The sequence below is a fragment of the Pongo pygmaeus genome, chromosome 11 (genome assembly GCF_028885625.2).
Source record: "Pongo pygmaeus isolate AG05252 chromosome 11, NHGRI_mPonPyg2-v2.0_pri, whole genome shotgun sequence".
Lineage (NCBI taxonomy): Eukaryota > Metazoa > Chordata > Mammalia > Primates > Hominidae > Pongo > Pongo pygmaeus.
This window is the reverse complement of record NC_072384.2, coordinates 76879551-76902080: the sequence shown is the minus strand read 5'-3', so window position 1 is coordinate 76902080 and position 22530 is coordinate 76879551. Positions and strand designations below refer to the sequence as shown.

General features: G+C 41.2%; 1 protein-coding gene and 1 pseudogene across 8 annotated transcripts in view; both read left to right on the top strand.

Moving 5' to 3' along the window:
* Positions 1-18117, top strand: part of NFE2L2 (NFE2 like bZIP transcription factor 2) — a 93186-nt gene extending 75069 nt beyond the window's left edge. For all 8 annotated transcript variants that reach the window (XM_063647637.1, XM_054478103.2, XM_054478107.2 and 5 more), the window contains 4 exons: positions 14162-14428; positions 15095-15184; positions 15844-16035; positions 16419-18117. In XM_063647637.1, coding sequence (XP_063503707.1) covers positions 14162-14428; positions 15095-15184; positions 15844-16035; positions 16419-17645 — 1776 coding nt within the window. In that variant the 3' untranslated portion in view covers positions 17646-18117. The remainder of the gene's footprint in view (positions 1-14161; positions 14429-15094; positions 15185-15843; positions 16036-16418) is intronic.
* A 591-nt stretch (positions 18118-18708) lies between these two features.
* LOC129031576 (mitochondrial import inner membrane translocase subunit TIM14-like) lies at positions 18709-21228 on the top strand (annotated as a pseudogene).
* Positions 21229-22530: the final 1302 nt, after the last annotated feature.

The window sequence follows — 22530 nt, the reverse complement described above, 5'->3', positions numbered from 1 at the left end:
CAGGTCAGACATTGGGCAATTTTCTCATAACAGAATTTCATAGGCCATTAATTTGGTTACAGACTTGAATAGCACACAACAGTTCTCTAAGGGTCAGTTTTCAAAGTAATCCCTAATATTTAATGAATTTTTAAGTAATAGAAATTGCAGTAGGAAAGTCTAGCTTGAAATCTAATTTGTGTTAGGTTGACCAGGTGACAACCACCCACCCCTGGATTCTGCTCAGTTAGGTCAGACCTGGGGCCAGTTGCCCATTTAGCATCTCAGGTCTCAGGATCCTCATTTATAAACCTGGGGTTTGGACTGCGGTCTCCATGATCACTGTCAGCTCTCCTTAGTCAGTTGGTTGTTCTAAATGTTTAGTGGCCAGTAAACACCTGTTCCTGAGTGATACATCTTTAGAGAGAAAGCCTTTTCCTGGTCTTTAAGGAGCCGGTAGATGGGTCAACCTGGCTGGACTTGCTTTTTCAAGGCTGCCTTATCTATTAGAAAGGCTGAGATTACTGATTTTGCCTGTCACGTTTGAGTGTTCCTGAGACTTTGCCCAACCTCGGTCTTATCTGCGGGTACCCCAGCCTGTACATTCCTTGCCCCTACAAAATGTGCTGCCAGTTCCAAAGGCAGAAACGAAAATTAGCTTGGCTGGAGCATGGCTAGGCAAACACCAGTGGTTAAAGAAATGCTGTTTGCTGGCTGACACTTCTGGAGTGGAAGTTTATTCCTTTTTCTTCTTTTCTTTTTTTTTGCGGGGTGGGGCAGAGTTTCACTCTTCTTGCCCAGGTTGGAGTGCAATGGCACGATCTCGGCTTGGAGCGATCTCGGGTCACCACAACCTCCGCCTCCTGGGTTCAAGCAATTCTCTTGCCTTAGCCTCTGGAGTAGCTGAGATTATACGCTCCCACCACCATGCCCGGCTAATTTTTTGTATTTTTAGTAGAGACAGGGTTTCACCATGTTGGCCAGGCTGGTCTTGAACTCCTGACTTTATGATCCACCTGCCTCGGCCTCCCAAAGTGCTGGGATTACAGACTTGAGCCACGGCACCCAGCCTTTATTCCTTTCTTTGGCCTCAATTTTATTGTTAAGAGATAATGGGAAGGGCCCAATGTTGAAATGATCCTGGAATTGATGTAGGAGGCCTTGTATAAGCAGTTAATGTGTATTTATTGAGTGGGTACCCTGTTCCAATATGATACAAGGTGTGAAGGACACAGGAGTTGGGAAAGGCATGGGGAAATGCACGCTCACACTGCTGGTGCGAGTGTAAAATATACAATCTCTATGTAGGGCTATTCGGCAGTATATACTCTTTGACCCAGCAACTCCACTTTTAAGTATTTATCTTACAGATACCCTCACACATTTATGAAATGATTTATATACAAGGATATTCATTATAGCAATATTTGTAATGGCAAAAAGAAAAGTCAGATGGGGGACTGATTAAATAATTATGTTATTAAGTAATACTGTTTCAGTACATCTGTGTAATGAAATAATGTCCAGTCATTAAAAATAGTGAGACAAAGTCTGGGTGCAGTGGCTCACGCCTGTAATCCCAGCACTTTGGGAGGCTGAAGCCGGAGGATTGCTTGAGACCAGCCTGGGCAACATAGTGAGACCCTGTCTCTACAAAAAAAAAAAAAAAAGTAAAATATTAGCCAGGCATAGTGGCACATGCCTGTAATCTCAGCTCTTCAGGAGGCTGAGGTGGGAAGATTGCTTGAGCCCAGGAGGTTGAGGCTGCAGTGAGCTGTGATTCTGCCACTGCACTCCAGCCTGGGCAACAGAACAAGACCCTATCTTAGAAAAAAAAAAAAAAACAAAAAGGGACAACTCACAACTCTATGCCCTGATGTAGAACCATCTCCAAAATATATTAAATGAGTGTGGGATACTATGCTTATATGCGATTGTGTGTATTTAATGGCTTCCTAAGAAAACAAAAAAAACCTGATACTAGTGATTGCCTTGGAAGAGGGTAACTGGGAAATTACTTTTGCAACTTTTAAATTTTATACCACGTACATCTGGTATCTATTTTTAAAAAGCCATTTTCATGCCCTAAACAGAGTTTAGTCAGACCATAGTAAGAAAACCCTGTAAGACATACAAAGTATGGGGTAATTACTGGCTTTATGGGAAGACTGATTTCAATGCAAAACTCTCCCTATGCAAGCGAGTTGTCCTGATTTCAATGCTAAGCTCTCTTCAGGCAAGTTAATGGCCTGATTTGCCTGTTAAGTTGTATGGGGCAGGCAAGTCTGAGTGTCCAGAGGGCAGACCTTTAACTCTTAGTTTCCCGCCTTGGGAGAAGGCTCGGGGCTAAAGTGGTTTCCAGAACGTGTCTATTGTGGTGTGAACACCAAGGAGCAGTGGACAAGCTGCCCAGGCTCAAGGTCAGAAGGTTTGGACTGGAGTCCTGCCTCTGCTACTTGCTGAATATGTGATTTGGGGCAGGTTGCTTAATCCCCGAAGCCTCAACGTGTTCATCTAGAAATGAAGATTACAGGCCGGACGCAATGGCTCACGCCTGTAATCCCAGCACTTTGGGAGGCTGAGGCAGGCAGATCACCTGAGGTCAGGAGTTCGAGACCAGCTTGGCCAACATGGCAAAACCCCATCCCTGTTAAAAATACAAAAAATAGCTGGGCATGGTGGCAGGTGCCTGTAATCCCAGCTACTCGGGAGGCTGAGGCAGGAGAATCACTTCAACCCAGGAGGTGGAGGTTGCAGTGAGCTGAGATTGTGCCACTGCACTCCAGCCTAGGCAACAGAGTGAGACTCTGTCTCAAAAAAAAAAAAAAAAAAAAAAAAAAAAGATTACAATACCTGGCCCACCTCCCTCATGCTACTGTAGTGAGGCTCAAATGAGATAGCACCCATGAACACTCCTATAAACCATGAAGTATGCAAACACCAGGTGTAATAGAAGCTGTTAGGTACCTGTGAGGCCAGCAGACTAGAGCAAGAGATGCTAATTTAAAAAGAAGGTGAAGCAAAGATCTTTTCCCTCTGCCAAATAACTTGGCAAGAGTTGTAAAATTAGAAAAGTAGACCCTTAGTAGTTTGATAATCCTTTGACCTCTGACCCTGCACAAATGATCTCACCCTTTAGACCTGTTCCCTTATTTGCAAAATGAGAGGGGCTGTCTGGGTGATTCCTGTGGTCCCTTCCAGTTGTAGCGTTCCGTGACAGTGTGGCATTAACAGTAATTCCCATCTTGGCTGAGATGGATGAGTCATACTAACTGAAAAGTCAAAATACGAGGAGGAAGTCTCTTTGTGTATGAGAATTTTCCTTGAGCTAGAGACTCAGAGCCTCTTGGGGAGGAGATGAGGGAAAACATTGCCACCACCAAGAAGGGAGACAAAGGATGTATAAAGAGAATGGAGATGTATTTACTTTTTTTTTTTTTTTTTTTTTGAGACAGAGTCTCACTCTGTCCCTCTGGCCGGAGTGCAGTGGCACGATCTTGGCTTACTGCAAGCTCCACCTCCCAGGTTCACGCCATTCTCCTGCCTCAGCTTCCCAAGTAGCTGGGACACAGGCGCCCACCACCACGCCCGGCTAATTTTTTGTATTTTTAGTAGAGATGGGGTTTCACCGTTAGCCAGGATGGTCTCGATCTCCTGACCTCGTGATCCGCCCGCCTCGGCCTCCCAAAGTGCTGGGATTACAGGCGTGTGCCACCGCACCCAGCCAAGATTATTTACTTCTTGTGTGTTCTTGCCACCTCCATAGCCTCCTTTGCTTTCAAATGCCCACTTGGGCTGGGCCTTTGGAAAATAGATTTAACCCTTGTTTATTGGAAGGATATTCACACAGTAGGCCAGTTATACACTTTACAGCAGTTGTTACCTCCTGTGAGGTCTTTCTGTGCAGATTTAGTGGCACCTCCTCCACGCTGCCTGGGCGTCTATTGCTTCTCATCACTTTGTCTCATAACTCAGATCAGAGACTGTCTCTTACTCATCTTTGTATCCCTGGCATCTGAGGGGTGGTATTTGATAGGTAGATGGATTAGTGATCCACTTAGGGTATTTACACTAATCTTGTTGATCTTGACCACTACCTTTATAACCACAACCATTCTACAAGTTTTAACTTTTCTTTTTTTTTTTTGAGACAGAGTTTTGCTCTTGTCACCCAGGCTGGAGTGCAATGGTGCGATCTTGGCTCACTGCAACCTCTGCCTCCCCGGGTTCAAGCGGTTCTCCTGCCTCAGCCTCCCAAGTAGCTGGGACTACAGGCGCCCGCCACCACACCTGGCTAATTTTTTTGTATTTTTAGTAGAGACGGGGTTTCACCGTGTTAGCCAGGATGGTCTCGATCTCCTGACCTTGTGATCCACCCACCTCAACCTTGCAAAGTGCTGGGATTACAGGTGTGAGCCACCGCACCCAGCAAGGATCTATTTTTTTTTTTTAAAGCTAAGTGTTTTATACATATAATAATATTGTTAATAAAATGTATCTAAAATTCATACCACCAGCACACAAGGTCTCTGGCTAGCAGCAGTAAATGGCATTTAGTACTTACTTAGCCCCCAAGCCTGGATGACTGACTGTACTGACTTATTATTACTTTTAGCTATTTGTAGGTAGCTACATCTGAAAATTGACCAGGCACAGTGGTTGATGCCTGTAATCTCAGCACTTTGGGAGACCAAGGCAGGAGGATCAGTTGGGGCCAAGAATTTGAGACCAGCATGACTAACATAGCAAGAACCATCTCTATAAAAAATAAAAATTAACCAGGCATGGTGATGCATGCTACTTGGGAGCCAAGGTGGGAGGATCACTTGAGCCTAGGAATTAGAAGCTGCAGTGAGCTAGGAAGGTGCCACTGCACTCCAGCCTGGGCAACAGAGCAAGACTCTTATCTCTTTAAAAAAAAAATCTGAAAAGGACCCCAAGGATTGAACTTTATCTTTACAAATCCAGGATCAAAAGAGAAGGTAAAGGATCAGTTGGGGAGTTTAGAAGTGGCAGAAGTATCTGTAGAAGCCCTATGGTGTGAATGTGCTGGATTATGTGTGCCCACCCTCATGGGGGACTTCCTTGGAGGAGGAGGGTACACCAGCATGGGTAGCAAAGCTGTTTGACCTCAAGGTGGAGATCTGAGCCACCTGGTTAGTCCATGCCCAGTTAATTTCTATGGAGGTTTGGTAAAGTAGGTTAGGGAGTTGGATCCAATGTTCCTGAAGGTTCTGTTGGTAATATGGCAGAGGTCGGATCGGGAGTGGGGAGGGTTGGATCATTCTAAGGGCAGTAGAAGACCTAATCCCAAAGGTGAGAAGTTCCTCTCTGTGGAGGACAGCATTTAGAACTCAATACATACATGGCTTGTTCAAAAATGGGGAAGAGATTAGAAAAATTTATCCTAATGTTTGCTTGTCAAACCAAGCCATTCTCTCAGCAAAGTAGTGAAACCCTTACATAAGTCCTTTGAAGCCTAGCAGCAGTATCCTACTCAAACACAAACCACCAAAAAAAAAAAAACCTCCTTGGGGACCCAGATGTGAAACCTGTCATGGAAAATTCAGCACCATGTGCTTTTTGTAGCAGGTAGGATCACCTGCTGTTTTGGAAATTAACTGGTTTTTTTTCTGACATCTTTTTGACCGAACTCTGCATGTGCCTCTTGAGAAAATAATCCAAATTCTTGCTTTCTTCACTTTCCAGTTTTGCTTTATCTTTGCATCATGCTCTGCAGTTTATAGACAAGCATAATGGGTGAGAGTTCCAGTAAATTGGCCGGATCATATTTCTTAGATTGAGTCATGACTGAGGAACTTGTTTGGGAACAGGAAGCAGCCCATGAAAACGGCTGCACATAGTAACCTGCCAGATTGAAGAAACTGGACCACTTTCTAGTGGAAAGATAAAAGGGCAGAAAAATGGTTCTATAACTCAGGGAATGGTAAATTTGTGAACTAGGGTTTTAACTTGTTGAATAATACTTCTTTGTGTGTATTTGGGCTTTTTTATGCTGTTAAAAGTCTCTAGTTTTTCAAGATAAGGGAAAGGAAAACTTGGATTCGTGGTAACTGTTGCTACCTCTTAAGTGTCTCTGCTGATGTATACAACATGTTGCTAGGCCAGTTAGTTATTTTTTTTAAGGCACTGTAGTTACATAGAAATAAACCTGGCAACATTTACACTTGGCCTAGATGGCTGTAAGGCCCCTTTTGTCTCCAGTATTCTGTGTTTCTGTATTTTAATCACTTACTTTACGATTATTGTAGCAACACAATCAAGACAGCAAATCAGTCTAGTAAAACCAAAAGTACTGGAATGTGGGAAATAGAAAGAATGACCTAGAATTCTTGCTGTGAAAACAACTGGTATTGCTATATTCTCGTAATGCAGTGTGAGAGAAGCCAGAGAAGTAAATAGGCAGGTACATGTCTATGAAATGTAATAGTCATCAGCAAGATGTATTTTAAAAACACATCTGCTTGGTGTCATTTTGCTTTATTTAATAAGGATTACGACTGCAAGGTAGAGATTTGTAAATGAAGGAGATCTCTGTTGTTTTTGTTTTGTTTTGTTTTGTTTTAAGACAGGGCTGGAGGGCAGTACATGATCATGGCTCACTGCAACCTTCATCTCCTGGGCTCAAGTGATCCTCCCACATCAGTTTCCCAAGTAGCTGGGACTACAGGAGTGTCCCACCATGTCTGGCTAATTTTTAAATTTTTTTGTAGAGTTGAGGTCTATGTTGCCCAGGCTGGTCTCAAACTCCTGGGCTCAAGTGATTCTCCCACCTCAGCCTCCCAAAGAGCTGGGATTACAGGTGTGAGCCACCGTGCCTGGCTGTTATTTTATCAATTCCTCAAAATTCAAGCATGCCCTCAAATGTTTTTGCGGCCTCATATAGCTCTTAATTTGGTTTATATTCATCCAGATGGTAGGATATGATTCATGTTCCACCTGGTTTTGTTCAGAAATACTTGGGCAGTGTCTATGGAAAAAAACATTGAACCAGATTTAGCTTTTAGGTAAATAATATAATCACCTGGGAATAATATGAAGAATGAAATGAAAGAATGAAAAATATAATCAAGTGTAACTTAGACTCTGAATGCTGGTAACTAAGATTTGGATGAAGGAAGGATCTCAGGGGAATAACGTTAAAATAAGATTTTTTTTTTTTAATGGAAATACATGATTTTAAGAAGGAATAACTTAAGACATTCCAACTTTATACTACATTAAAGTAAAAAGAGCAAGGATCAGTTTTCTCTTTGGAGCAAGGCTCAGTTTCGCTTTCTGTTGAGAGTTAGTAGTGTGCATAATTAATTTTTTTAACAGTTTATTGATGAAATTTATTTTTAGAAGGAAATCTCCCACCACCTTCCTGTCATTTTCAGGGCAAGGTAGAAGGTAGGAGAGGGAAGGGAGACTCGGGAGAATGGGAGGTGCAAGCCTTAATTAGACATTTGAGTGTCTAAAAGATTATTTTTCATTTCAAATACTTTGTCTCAGTTTACTGAATAGCTTTAATTTAGGACAGGGATTGTATTATCTTTGCTTTATCTTTTCCGATATTTTGGATCATCTAAGCGTGATAAATGCTGGTTTATTCAAGGCACTAAAATTGACTTACAAAAGACATATTTAATATGGATTCTGTGTTCAAGTCCTTTCTTCTTTGTTTATCCTGGTACAAAGATGTTTGTTTTAAAGTGGTATGAGTTAATTGTCCAACTTCAGATTTCCCTAAAATGTGTAACAGATTACCCAGTTGGCAAATGATGATATATATTTTTTAAACATGAATATTTCTGTTAGGCCAGATGGTGATTTAACATGAATTGTCCAACATTTGTGTTTCTTATCAAATTGCCTTCTTTTGTCTAAGCCAAGCTAGCAACATAATTTGGAACACACTCAGGAATCACTAAAGGACAAGAGCAAAAAAAAATTCAGACACCAAGTGGCAGACGGCATTTGCTCCATATGCCACGCAAAGGCTCCCGGCTGGTGCTCGCATGGCCCTTGGGAAGCTTTCTCATCCGTTGTAAGGAAGTATCTGTGGAGTGCTGTGCAACCCAGCTACCTGCTTTCCTCTCTCTACCCAAACCCTACTTATCTAACACTTTGTACTGTGGCCTTCCTCCATGGGGGACTTGCACTTCCTCAAAGCCCTGGATTTCTGTGCAGAAGAGCAGTTTTAGTTCTTCCTTAGGCACTTCCCTTTCCTCCTGTCCAGTGTCATGTTCTTGTTTGTTATGGGCTCCACCCGGACGATTATTTCCTCTTAGATGATGTGTGAGCCTTGCAGAGAGCTGGGTCATTTGTGGAATAAATCATGTGCCCAGTCACACGGCTTCTTACAGGAAATGGTTGGTGCATATTAGCTTAGGACAAAATACAGTAGTGAGCTTGTGGTTCCCAACAGTGAGTCTTCAGTTATCTTCTGCTGTTTTTTTTTTTTTTTTAACATAAAGCTTTGAATGTTTCCTACAGTATCAAATCTCTGCAGGATTTTGCCTGCTGAAACAGATGTGAAAATCTGAGTAACACAGAGTATGACATTAAGGCCATAACAATAAACCTATTGTTGCTGCATTCTAAATTTGATCAAGATGTCTGTTTTTGGGAATCCAAAATAGTTGCTTCAAATTTAGCTTTTTTCTTTTATGAAGCAGTTTTTTGTTTGTTTTGTTTTGAGACCTCTCATAGCAAGAAAAAACATTACATAAACTTTTTTTTGAGACAAGGTCTCACTTTGTTACCCAGGCTGGAGTGCAGTGGCACGATCTTGGCTCACTGCAGTCTCGACCTCCTGGGCTCAAGCAGTCCTCCCACCTTAGTCCCCCAAGTAGCTGGGACTACAGGCACATGCCACCACGCCCGGCTAATTTTTGTATTTTTAGTAGAGACAGGGTTTCACCATGTTGCCCAGGCTGGTCTCAAACTCCTAAGCACAAGCGATCTGCCCGCCTCAGCCTCCCAAAGTGCTAAGATTATAGGCGTGAGCCACCATGCCCGGCCACATAAATATAAACTTAAAAATACACAGGAAAACCTCTCAGAACACTTTGAAACCTATTTTGGTCCTATTACGATTGCACTGAATGTCCCCCAGCCTAATGAAGAGCAATTAGATGTTGTCATTTGGTGGCATTCTTGGTGGAGACAGTAAGTAGGGCCGCAGGAGCTGCTTAGTCTCCCACGGTCCAGCATTGTTTCAGATAACGTGAACAGGATGCTCAAGAGCTAGTCTAAATAATGCTTCATGTCTTATTTTTCCTGTTTGTTGAGAAGGATTCATAAAGATGTCTTTTTCTGGTCATGTCAAGGGAAATTCAAATAAAAAACATTGAATTGGTTTGGAGTTGTCCATTGAAGGGTACTCACAGCAGGAATTGAGTGGCAATTGAATGTGTGTGTGTATGTTTGTAAACGTTTATGTTAGATTGTATGCAAATGTATATGGGGGTGCCCACTGCCATCACCACTACCCCACCAACAGTAACAAAACCACCATCAACGGCAATATTCACTAAAACTTGTAATTTGCTTATTAATTTGCTTTATTATTTGTAAATAAGTCAGAATCTCTGAGATAAAAATCCTTTTTTATTACAACATGTTAATAGTAGTCTAATTCAGACCTGCCCTGAGGAAGAACCAAGCAATGAAGCTGTCCATGATTTTAGAAGTTAATTGGCTCATTCTTTCTGACCATCTAGGTAGTCCCAACATTATTTTAGGCTCCCCCTAGTTAGGTCCACAACCTCATTATTATCCATTGGCCTGGACTTTGGTCTCGCTTATACAGCAAGTAGTAGAGCCTATCACTATCAACATGTAAACATTTGCATATTTTACATTTATAGAGAGATATTTTTCACATGCCTCATTTGATCCACTAACATCTGTATGCTTGGGTAGGATGGAATAATTAAACAATGTATAGCTAAAGCCATCCAAACTCCTCAAATATTATCTGATGGGAAGGAAAAGGGGGGGAAAGGAAATTAAATAGTTATTTCAATTCTTGGCATGATTGACACTGACAATTATAAATTCCATTCAATATTTTCTTCCAGCTCATGAGGGTTGGTTGTAAGGATACTTTGCAAGTCAGATTTATGAGCAGATGTTTGCAACCTAAATTGCTTCAGTTGCATGAAAAAGTCACAACCTTTTACTGATTTTTATCCTGGGATCTCCTTAACAAGAAAAAACCTCAGGCCCAGGAAGTCTAGGGTAAGTGAGGCAGGGATGTGTCAAAGTGCACTTTTCCCCAGGTACAGGGACAAGTATTTGAGTTTCTTTTATTGACTTTGCAAAGAGCTTTGCACACTTTGCACATCAGTTCTTGAGATGGGTGGGAACATGGACTGCCTATTTTATAGAGTTCAATTAAGATTGCAGGATCATGCATTCCTTTCATTTTTGGTGCTAGTACCTAGAAGATGGGAATATATTGAACACTTAATACCTTGCTTGGGCAGATAGCTCCAGTTTGCAGAAAGTCTAGACAGGATACTCTGCTATATATCTAGATTTACTAAGAAGAAACGGCCCAAGCTAATCAGAATTTTAAAGTATGTTTCTCAGCTGGGCGTGGTGGCTCACACCTATAACCCCAGCATTTTGGGAGGCCGAGGCAGGCAGATCACTTGAGGTCAGGGGTTCGAGACCAGCCTGGCCAACATGGCGAAACCCTGTCTCTACTAAAAATAGAAAAATTAGCCGGGCATGGTGGCACGCACCTGTAATCCCAGCTATTCAGGAGGCTGAGGTAGAGAACTGCTTGAACCCTGGAGGCGGAAGTTGCAGTGAGCTGAGATTGTGCCACTGCACTCCAGCCTGGGCGACAGAGCGAGACTCCATCTCAAAAAAAGTAAATAAAATAAAGTAGGTTTCTCTATATCTTTGAATTTTCTATCTCCCATGATAACCTTTGGGTAAACATGTCCATCAAAATGGAAACAAACCAATTTTTAAAATAGAAATTATTCTCATGCCTATTTTAGTGGGAATCCCCCTGAGAAGATAGCCATATATAGTCGACTGAATGCTCTGTGGTTGCTATTTTGTTGCTCTTGGCCAGGAGACTGATCTAGGTGACCTGCAGACTTAATCTGACCTGCAGACTGGCCGTTTCATACTACCAAGATTCCAAAGCCAAGTGTATATACACTTGGCCCCATGTAGCCTCTGGTTCCATGATGCAACCAATGGCAGATTGGTTGAAAAATATTTGGAAAAAGGCCAAGTGCAGTGGAGTGGTTCATGCCTGTAATCCTAGCACTTTGGGAAGCTGAGGCAGGAAAATCACTGGAGGCCGGGGATTCAAGACCAGCCTGGGCAAAATGGCAAGGCCCCATCTCTACAAAAAGTAATTAGCTGGGCATGGTGGCATGTGCCTGTAGTCCCAGCTACTTGGGAGGCTGAGGTGGGAGGATCATTTGAGCCCAGGTGAAGGCTGCAGTGAGCCATGATTGCATCACCACACTCCAGCCTGGGTGACAGAGTGAGACCCTATCTCAAAGTGAGTAAATAAATAATAAAATTTCAAAAGGAAAAAAGTGGAAAAAAACCAAAAAAAAAACAATACACACATAAAATACAGTATAACAACTATTTACACAGCATTTACACTTTACTAGGTATTGTAAGTAATCCAGGGATGATTTAAAGTATATAAAGGGATATGCATAGGTTATGTGCAAATGCCATGCCATTTTATAATAGTGTAGGCTCATGGCTAATAAAGCATGAACCCGACTGAAGCTGCCTGGGTATGTGTCTTTGTTCGGCCACTTTCTGGTAGTATCTCTTTTTTCTTAACCTCAGTATTCTTATACTGTATAACGGGATGTTTTCTCTGTATAAGGCTGTTTTGAGGAATAGTTTCTATATGTAAAGTACTTAGAACAGTGCGTAGCATATAGGAAGCCCTTAATAGATACTGGCTTAAAGATAATTAGATATGTCCTAGTGAGGTATACCTAACTACAAGTGCTACTTTAACTATGCCTACTCTGTGTGCTTTACACTATATATTGTTCAAGGCTAGAATAATGAGCCCCATGAGCAGGGTTTCATAGCATTTAAGATTTCAATACCAACCTTCAATCATGGGTACAGATGGCCTGTGCCATCTAGCTAGCTGCGCTGCCTCCAGGCTGGGTGGCCTGCTCCTCCTCTATTGGATAAAAATAGCCTGACTCCTCACTGAAACAACCACCATGTTATTTGTGTCCTTGGGAAGCTGAAAGTAATAGAACTCTAAGTCTGGTGTTGCCAGCTGTCTGCAGAACTGAAATGCAAAGTGTGACATGTGTCTACACTGTACCCACTGGCCTTTGAGTCCCAACTCCCATTCCCCCATCTTGATTTTTTTCCATTCTCAAATTAATTATTTCCCCTATAGGTGATTTGTGGAATGGGAACAGATTGAGATTTCCTACCTATTTAGATTTTTCCAAAGACTAAAATTACAAATCAGAAAAACTGCTATTGACACATTTTTGGTTAGGAAAATCTGGATGTGGTTCCTATGCCTAGCCTAGTCATATAAATTCTCTCCCCATGTATCTTTTTGTGTGTGTGAAACAGGGTCTTGTCACCCAGGTTGGAGTGCAGTGGTGCAATCACAGCTCACCATGGCCTTGACTTCCTGGGCTCAGGCAATCCTCTCACTTCAGCCTCCCTAATAGTTGGGACTACAGGCTCATATCACCACGTGCAACTAATTTGTTTTGATTTTAGGTAGAGACGGGTGTCACTACGGTGCCCAGGCTAGTAACTCCTGTGCTCCAGCAGTCCTCCTGCCTTGGCCTCCCAAACTCCTGGGATTACAGGCGTGAGTCACCAAGCTCAGCCTCTGCTCATCAAAACCATTCCCTCTTTGTAAGATTCTTCCTATGTCTTAAAACTTAATACCTTTAATCCTTCCCTGGAGCCATAGTTTTATTTATTTATTTATTTATTTATTTATTTATTTATTTATTTATGAGACAGGCTCTCACTTTGTTGCCCGGGCTGGAATGCAGTGGCACGATCATAGCTCACTGCAGCCTTGACCTCCTGGACTGAAGTGATCCTCCTACCTCAGCCTCCTGAGTAGCTGGGACTACAGGTGTGCTCCACCACACCAGTTTTTTTGTTGTTGTTGTTGTTTGTTTTTGTTTTGGTAGAAACAGGGTCTCTCCATGTTGCCCAGGCTGGTCGCGAACTCCTGGGCTCAAGCAATCCACCTGCCTCAGCCTCCCAAAGTGCTGGGCTTGTGGGCATGAGCCACCGCACCTGTCCCTGTCTGCTTTTTTTTTTTTTTTTGAGATGGGGTCTTGCTCTGTTGCCCAGGCTGGAGTGCAGTGGTGCGGTCTTGGCTGACTGCAACCTCTGCCTCCCAGGTTCAAGCTGATTCTCCTGCCTCAGCCTCCCGAGTAGCTGGGATTACAGGCACGTACCACTACACCCGGCTGATTTTTGTATTTTTAGTAGAGATGGGGTTTCCCCATGTTGGCCAGGCTGATCTCGAACTCCAGACCTCAGGTGATCCACCCACCTTGGCCTCCCAAAGTGCTGGGATTACAGGCGTATAGGTGAGCCACAGAGAAAAGAGTAGCAAGCAGTGATGGGGAGAAGATAATCTAGTGTAGGAAAGATGGAAAGAATGGTGATATTTCACAACTGCTAGATTGACACTTTAACTTGGGAGTTATCCCTCTATAAATTGGATATTTGCTGAGCAAAGTTTAAAGAAAACTCCATGTATTGAGTAATGTTTTCCAGGCCTCACTTCTCATAAGCCAGTGGCTTAGAGTGCTTGCCGTAATTTCTACATTCCATTAAACAGGGGTGGGATTTCTTTTCATTCAAACCATTTGTGACTTTGCCCTTTAGTGACCTCTACCATCACTCTATCATTAACGATCCAAGTGATTAGAATGGATGGCTATGTGTTTGTAGGTTGTTTGTTGTCTTTAATGAATAGATTCATTGAATGGAATTAACTGTGCTCTTCTAGAACATTGGATCTGTGTTCTCATTTAGATTGTATTTGTAATCTCCCCACTCCCCACCATCAACAGTGGCATAATGTGAATTAATTTATGTGGTATCTGTCATTTAAAAACCATCTTAAAAACCATGAGCTCTCTCCTTCCTTTTTTTGTCTTAAACATAGGACATGGATTTGATTGACATACTTTGGAGGCAAGATATTGATCTTGGAGTAAGTCGAGAAGTATTTGACTTCAGTCAGCGACGCAAAGAGTATGAGCTGGAAAAACAGAAAAAACTTGAAAAGGAAAGACAAGAACAACTCCAAAAGGAGCAAGAGAAAGCCTTTTTTGCTCAGTTACAACTAGATGAAGAGACAGGTGAATTTCTCCCAATTCAGCCAGCCCAGCACATCCAGTCAGAAACCAGTGGATCTGCCAGCTACTCCCAGGTACACAGTACTCAGTTCTTGGGAAAGTTACGGCAGGTTTAAGGAAACACTGACCAAGGAATTAAAATATCTGGATTTGAGTTCCAGCTTTGCCTTTCTTTTACTTAACCTTGTCAAATCTACTTTCCAACCTCAGCCTCCTGATGAGTTCAATGCCCAACCTGAGTTCAGTACCCAACCTACTAATATTAACAGTGTTATTTGTGAGGATTGGGAAGACTTAAGTTACACCAAAGAGTTTTGTAAAGTATAGAAACATCCCGTAAGGATCAAGTAGTAGCAACAGAAGTAGTAGCAGGAGAACCAAGTAGTAGGGATTACTGGCGTTACTGTGTGTGGCAAGCACGGTTTTAAGAACATATACTGACTGATTTAATCAACACAACTATATTAATTAGTTACCATTATTCCTGTTTTATCTACGATGAGCAACTGAAGCTCAAAAAGGTTAAATAATTTGCCCAGATCACTCAGAAAATTGGAGGAGTTAAGATTTGAACCCACGTGGTCTGGTTCAAATTGTGCATCAAAATGATCTCTGAAATAAGATAAATATTTACTTAACTTGATTATAAATATTTTATGAACATCAATTATTGAATATTTAGCTTGGCAATGGAATATTTAACCATTTGTGTCTTCCTTTGTGTCATTCCCTTTTATCAGGTTGCCCACATTCCCAAATCAGATGCTTTGTACTTTGATGACTGCATGCAGCTTTTGGCGCAGACATTCCCGTTTGTAGATGACAATGAGGTGAGGTATAAAATAACCTGGTTAATAGCAAAACTCCATCATAACTATAAAATAACAATCATATTCTATGTAAGTCCCATCAATGAATCTCCATTTAAAAGAATAAAAACATTTTTAGGAGGAAATTTTTTAACCAAGGAAATACTCTTTGTCAAGGAAACCTTAGCCTATAAATAACTTTACAATTAAGAAAAAAAAAAAACCCTTCACACAATACAAAACCAAAACCATTGACTATTGCATAGCCAGAAACATAGACAGCATAACCATGGAAACAAATAACTCATTTGCTGCAAGTATCTAAGAGGTTTTGGTGAGTAAAGAGCCAGCTGGGCAATAAACGAAGACTTGTTCAGTTAACAATAAACCTGTTTTATCTAGTACCACTGTGCTAGATATTATATAAACTAAATCCTAAAGATTGTACTTACGCATTTTAAAGTTTACTTTCAAATGCTTAAGCTGAAACAATTAGGCCAGCAAATCGTAAATTTGAGTCAGTGGGTTTGTTTCGTTATTTACAAACGGGGTCATGACTGGTTAGTAAGTAGAGAGACATAGAACTGCAGCTGATTCCATTTTGTTTTGTGGTGGTGCCTTAGAGCTCACTCATCCCCTGTTGGTGGAAGACTCATAAATCAATGCCTTATCAATTTTAGGTTTCTTCGGCTACGTTTCAGTCACTTGTTCCTGATATTCCCGGTCACATCGAGAGCCCAGTCTTCATTGCTACTAATCAGGCTCAGTCACCTGAAACTTCTGTTGCTCAGGTAGCCCCTGTTGATTTAGACGGTATGCAACAGGACATTGAGCAAGTTTGGGAGGAGCTATTATCCATTCCTGAGTTACAGGTAACTAAAATAGAATGTAATACTGGAGATATTTTTTTATATTCAGTGCCTTTAGTCATTCTGATTATTTATATGCCACCTATTTATAGGAAGGATTGGAGGGTGCTATTAAATTAGTCATGAGTACTGCCCATGCTAGTTAAATCGGTTGGCTGTCTTGAGGATAGAATGTTATAAACCTGATGTCTGATCTGGGAACTCTGAAAATAATACATACGCTTAGGCGTAAATACGTATTGGAAATGAGAATTATCTCTGAATTATAGATAATAAATTATAGAGATAAGCCTGAAGATAATGTGGATAGGGAGTTTATCTAAATTTATCACGTATTATCATGGATTAACTTTGATTTATATAGTATAAACTTCCTTCTCATGCAGTGTCTTAATATTGAAAATGACAAGCTGGTTGAGACTACCATGGTTCCAAGTCCAGAAGCCAAACTGACAGAAGTTGACAATTACCATTTTTACTCATCTATACCCTCAATGGAAAAAGAAGTAGGTAACTGTAGTCCACATTTTCTTAATGCTTTTGAGGATTCCTTCAGCAGCATCCTCTCCACAGAAGACCCCAACCAGTTGACAGTGAACTCATTAAATTCAGATGCCACAGTCAACACAGATTTTGGTGATGAATTTTATTCTGCTTTCATAGCTGAGCCTAGTATCAGCAACAGCATGCCCTCACCTGCTACTTTAAGCCATTCACTCTCTGAACTTCTAAATGGGCCCATTGATGTTTCTGATCTATCACTTTGCAAAGCTTTCAACCAAAACCACCCTGAAAGCACAGCAGAATTCAATGATTCTGACTCCGGCATTTCACTAAACACAAGTCCCAGTGTGGCATCACCAGAACACTCAGTGGAATCTTCCAGCTATGGAGACACACTACTTGGCCTCAGTGATTCTGAAGTGGAAGAGCTAGATAGTGCCCCTGGAAGTGTCAAACAAAATGGTCCTAAAACACAACCAGTACATTCTTCTGGGGATATGGTACAACCCTTGTCACCATCTCAGGGGCAGAGCACTCACTTGCATGATGCCCAATGTGAGAACACACCAGAGAAAGAATTGCCTGTAAGTCCTGGTCATCGAAAAACCCCACTCACAAAAGACAAACATTCAAGCCGCTTGGAGGCTCATCTCACAAGAGATGAACTTAGGGCAAAAGCTCTCCATATCCCATTCCCTGTAGAAAAAATCATTAACCTCCCTGTTGTTGACTTCAACGAAATGATGTCCAAAGAGCAGTTCAATGAAGCTCAACTTGCATTAATTCGAGATATACGTAGGAGGGGTAAGAATAAAGTGGCTGCTCAGAATTGCAGAAAAAGAAAACTGGAAAATATAGTAGAACTAGAGCAAGATTTAGATCATTTGAAAGATGAAAAAGAAAAATTGCTCAAAGAAAAAGGAGAAAATGACAAGAGCCTTCACCTACTGAAAAAACAACTCAGCACCTTATATCTCGAAGTTTTCAGCATGCTACGTGATGAAGATGGAAAACCTTATTCTCCTAGTGAATACTCCCTGCAGCAAACAAGAGATGGCAACGTTTTCCTTGTTCCCAAAAGTAAGAAGCCAGATGTTAAGAAAAACTAGATTTAGGAGGATTTGACCTTTTCTGAGCTAGTTTTTTTGTACTATTATACTAAAAGCTCCTACTGTGATGTGAAATGCTCATACTTTATAAGTAATTCTATGCAAAATTATAGCCAAAACTAGTATAGAAAATAATACGAAACTTTAAAAAGCATTGGAGTGTCAGTATGTTGAATCAGTAGTTTCACTTTAACTGTAAACAGTTTCTTAGGACACCATTTGGGCTAGTTTCTGTGTAAGTGTAAATACTACAAAAACTTATTTATACTGTTCTTATGTCATTTGTTATATTCATAGATTTATATGATGATATGACATCTGGCTAAAAAAATTATTGCAAAACTAACCACTATGTACTTTTTTATAAATACTGTATGGACAAAAAATGGCATTTTTTATATTAAATTGTTTAGCTCTGGCAAAAAAAAATTTTAAGAGCTGGTACTAATAAAGGATTATTATGACTGTTAAATTACTTCTTTGAGATTCCTTTGAGTTTATTCACACAGTATTTTCCATAAGATAATCATCCATTTAATTTAGATGTTTTGCATTTTCAGAATGTTTTATTTGAAAATATAAAAATAATTTTATACTACATTTCTAGTACCAGGGTTACAGAGAAATAAAGTATATCAAGAGGATACTTTGCCTCTTCAGTAGCAGGTACATCTAAACCCAAGAAAATGTTACACACTGACATGAAAGCACGGATTCATTTATTTCCATCAGTAGACATACGCCCACTATACACTAGGCAGAGTTTGAAGCAGAAAGGACAAAACTGATATCCCTGCCCTGGGACTTGCATTCTAGTGAAGGGGAGGTAACAAGCATACTCCACTATGTTAGAAGGAATTGGACAGGGAAAACCAGTAAAAAGCATCACAACTTAAGGCTGTAAATGGGAAGAGCCTTACTGAAGTGGCAATATTTGAAGGTGTGGGAGAAGCCGTTCTCATAGCCAAGAACACTGCAGACAAGACATAGCAGGTCCAAAGGCTGAACCACATTTGAGAAAAAACAAGGACAATGTGGCTGAAGAAAGGGATGGGGGTGGAATATGACAGAGCCTCATAAGTCTACGTAAGTGAGGTGGGGAGCTAATGGTGCTGTTCAGGAGTAACATTCAACTTTTTTCAAAGTTCCCTCTGGGGTTTGTGACTGCTGGCAGTGGCTGCCTAGCTTTCTGGTAAAGGAGTGTAGTTAGTGGCAGGAGGCTGTACCAATCTGGATGGAGGTGAAAGCTGAGCTGCAGCCACGGTCAGTACAGTGGTGGCAGCTGGACTGGCCATTTCTGCTGCAGATATTGCAAGCCAGGAAGCACACATAGCCTGAAGTAAAACAGGATTTTCAAAGTCTACCCAAATCTGCCTTCAGCGGTGGCTATTAGAGAAGTGGGTTTGAACCCAAAATGACAAAATGGGAAGCAGCAATACTACCTGTAAGCCTTACTGCCAGTAAAGGAAAAATAAGAGATGCTCAGTAACAAATATGATCTTAAATCACCCAAAGAAGGATCTCCTTATATAGCAACCCAAATCAATGAAGCTAAGGATTTACTAGGTCAAGCTCAAAAATGAAATAAATGTATGATGAATTTTAGGTTCCTACTACTTTTTATGTGTTGGAGGAGTATCAACTTTCTATAAAATGCCTCAGAGCTACAACTTTTAACGTTTCTTCTGGCTTGTGTGTTGAGAACAGTATAGAGGGTAAGGATGGGAGTAGGGAAACCAATTGAGAGGTTCATGCATTATGATGGCAGCTTGGTCTAGATACAAGAGGGGCAGTCAGGGACATTGGATTCTGCCATGTCTCAGAGAACTAAAAGGATTTTCTGGTAGAATGGATGTGAGTCAAGAAGTTTGACATCTTTAAGAATTGAGTTGTCCGATGGAGAAGACTGGATAGAGGGAGACCCACGTGGGAAAATCAGTTCCTTTTTGGACATACCGAGAGATTAGATGTTAACTAGCGTGTACAAAAACAAGTCCCCTCAAAACCCTTTGAAAATCTGCATGTTTTCCAATGAACCATTCAGTTATCGATTATTTCTTCACCTAAGCAGGTTTCACTTGTTCATGTTGTTTTGCCTTTTTAAAGTGAGGAAATGGAGATTCATTAAGTATGATTAAAATAAGCACTGCATGTGTAACTATTCAGTGAAGACTCCTAGCAACACTGCATGGGCTTGCTGCTAATTCCTAGAATGACTTTTAGCAACTCACTTTAGCACTTTTTTTTTTTTTTTTTGAGACAGAGTCTCGCTCTGTCGCCCACGCTGGAGTGCAGTGGCGCTATCTCGGCTCACTGCAAGCTCCACCTCCCGGGTTCACGCCATTCTCTTGCCTCCTCTTAAGCATATTTTCTCATCTATAAAGCAGAGTGGTACTCAGTGGGTCACCCCACAAAAAGCACTGCGCCTGGCTCATAGTAAACACTGCATAAATCATGGGTGTTTTGTCAATTTCCTTTAGTCTTGTATTATGCTTTTGGGCTACAAGTGAATCCAGTCAAATTAGCTTACAAGAAAATTTCACTGTTAAAAGTTCAGGATTGAAAATGGCTTCAAGGACTAATGGATCTAAGGGTTCAAATGTGAAGATTTTTTTTTTCTTCTTGAGATGGAGTCCCACTCTGTCACCCACGATGGAGTGCAGTGGCACAATCTTGGCTCACTGCAACCTCCACCTCCCAGGTTCAAGTGATTCTCCTGCCTCAGCCTCCCAAGTAGCTGGGATTACAGGTACCCGCCACCCACCTGGTTAAATTTTTTTTTTTGGGGGGGCATTTTTAGTGGAGACAGGGTTTCACCATGTTGACCAGGGTGGTATGGAACTCCTGACCTCAAGTGATCCACCTGCCTTGGCCTCCCAAAGTGCTAGGATTACACGGGAGCCACCACACCAAGCCAATTGTGAAGATTTTGGGTCCTGAATATTTTTCACTTGCTATCAAGGAACTTCCTTCCTCTGATGGTGTGGTGGTGGGGAATCTCGGGAGAAGACATCACTTTTCCAAACTCAGAACATAATCCCAGGTCTCGAACAAACTGTCTATTCTTAGACCAAATTGTGAGTAAGGAGATGGTGGCAAGAATCTCAGCAGCAGCTATCTGGAGCACCTAACATTGATATTTGAAGGGGGAAGAGCATTGCTGGGCAGACAAAAACAGACATTCTTTGGTAGTAAACTTCAACGTATTCTGACCAATTCATACAAGGTAACTGGTCATAGAAACTTATGGTACCTAAAAATATTTCAGTGAAGTATAAAACATTATTGTGAGAAACTACAAATTTCAAATAACAAATCTCAACTATGCCATGACTAATAAAACCAAGTGTTCATTTCTCTTGATCTGCATTTGAATTGAGAGCTTTATACCTGACTGTCTTCAAATCTGACTATCAAACTGTAATTGCACAACTTTGTATAAAAACCTATCTTCTTGCCAAGATTTCCCAAGTTCCTGTTTTTGAGGGGGGCACAGCTCAAATATGTTTGCCATATCCATTATTTGTGACTAAGCCTTAGAATATATGCAAGATAATTCTCATTCCCATTTAAAGATAGCTACCAGGGCGCTTTGTTTTCAGTTGATGCTGTTTAACACTTGAGAACTGGAAAAAAATTAAAGACTAGAAAACTTCAGGGCCGGGTGCGGTGGCTCACACCTGTAATCCCAGGTGGGAGGCTGAGGTGGGCGGATCACGAGGTCAGGAGATTGAGACCATCCTGTTTAACATGATGAAACCTTGTCTCCAGTAAAAATACAAAAAATTAGCCGGGTGTGGTGGCGGGCGCCTGTAGTCCCAGCTACTCGGAAGGCTGAGGCAGGAGAATGGCGTGGACCCGGGAGGTGGAGCTTGCAGTAAGCCGAGATAGCGCCACTGCACTCCAGCCTGGGAGACAGAGCGAGACTCCGTCTCAAAAAAACAAAAAACAAAAGAAAACTTCAATCCTATGTTGGGGGGTGGGGGAGAAACGCTTAAGACATTGACCTAACTTTTATCACCCATTAAAATTTTAGGTATGCTTCAGGATATCCTTGTAAGACAGTATCCGGCACTACCAAGATGCTATCTTTAGGGTCCATAAGACAGGTACTAAGTTCTTTAAGCTATTGAATTTAACCTTCTGATTTACTGAAGGGAGGGAATTATAAATCCATTTTACCAAAAAAAGAAGTGTGTGTGTGTGTGTGTGGAGGTGGGGGGGAGGGAATCAGGTTAAAAACAGGAGTTCTTAACCTGTATAGTTTTTAAGTCTAAGAATTTTGGTGGGAAGAAAGTTTCTTCTTCATTTTTACTAATACGTAACATTTCCTTCAATATTCCAGGCAACGAACCACTGGCATTTCACTGTACTTGTCTTAAAGTACAATTTAAACCACATTATCACTTATGCATCACAACTTCAACGTTAGAAATCAGACCCACCATTAGACCTAATTTAGTGTTTCAAGTACATTAAGTCATAAACTTATTATTTTGGTAATTATTTTCATGTAACATTTGAGTAATCTCACACCATGTAAAAATCAACATTCTAAGGGGCCTGCTGGCATACCAATCTTCCAGAGAGCACGGGATTAAAAAGGAGCCAAGTAACCTGCCCAAGCTCACAAAACTGCTTTTACATTCTGTATTTACATTTCTTACTGATAAAATCTGACACAAGAATCACAGTAACAAAAACCTACGAATTTTCTTTCAGTACCTATTGACAGAAATAAGACCACTGACTTCAAATAGACAACCCATCAGAATGCTTTTGATACATATATATAGATTTTGTTTTATTTTTTTTTTGAGACCGAGTCTTGCTCTGTCACCCAGGCTGGAGTGCAGTGGTGTGATCTTGGCTCACTGGAAGCTCC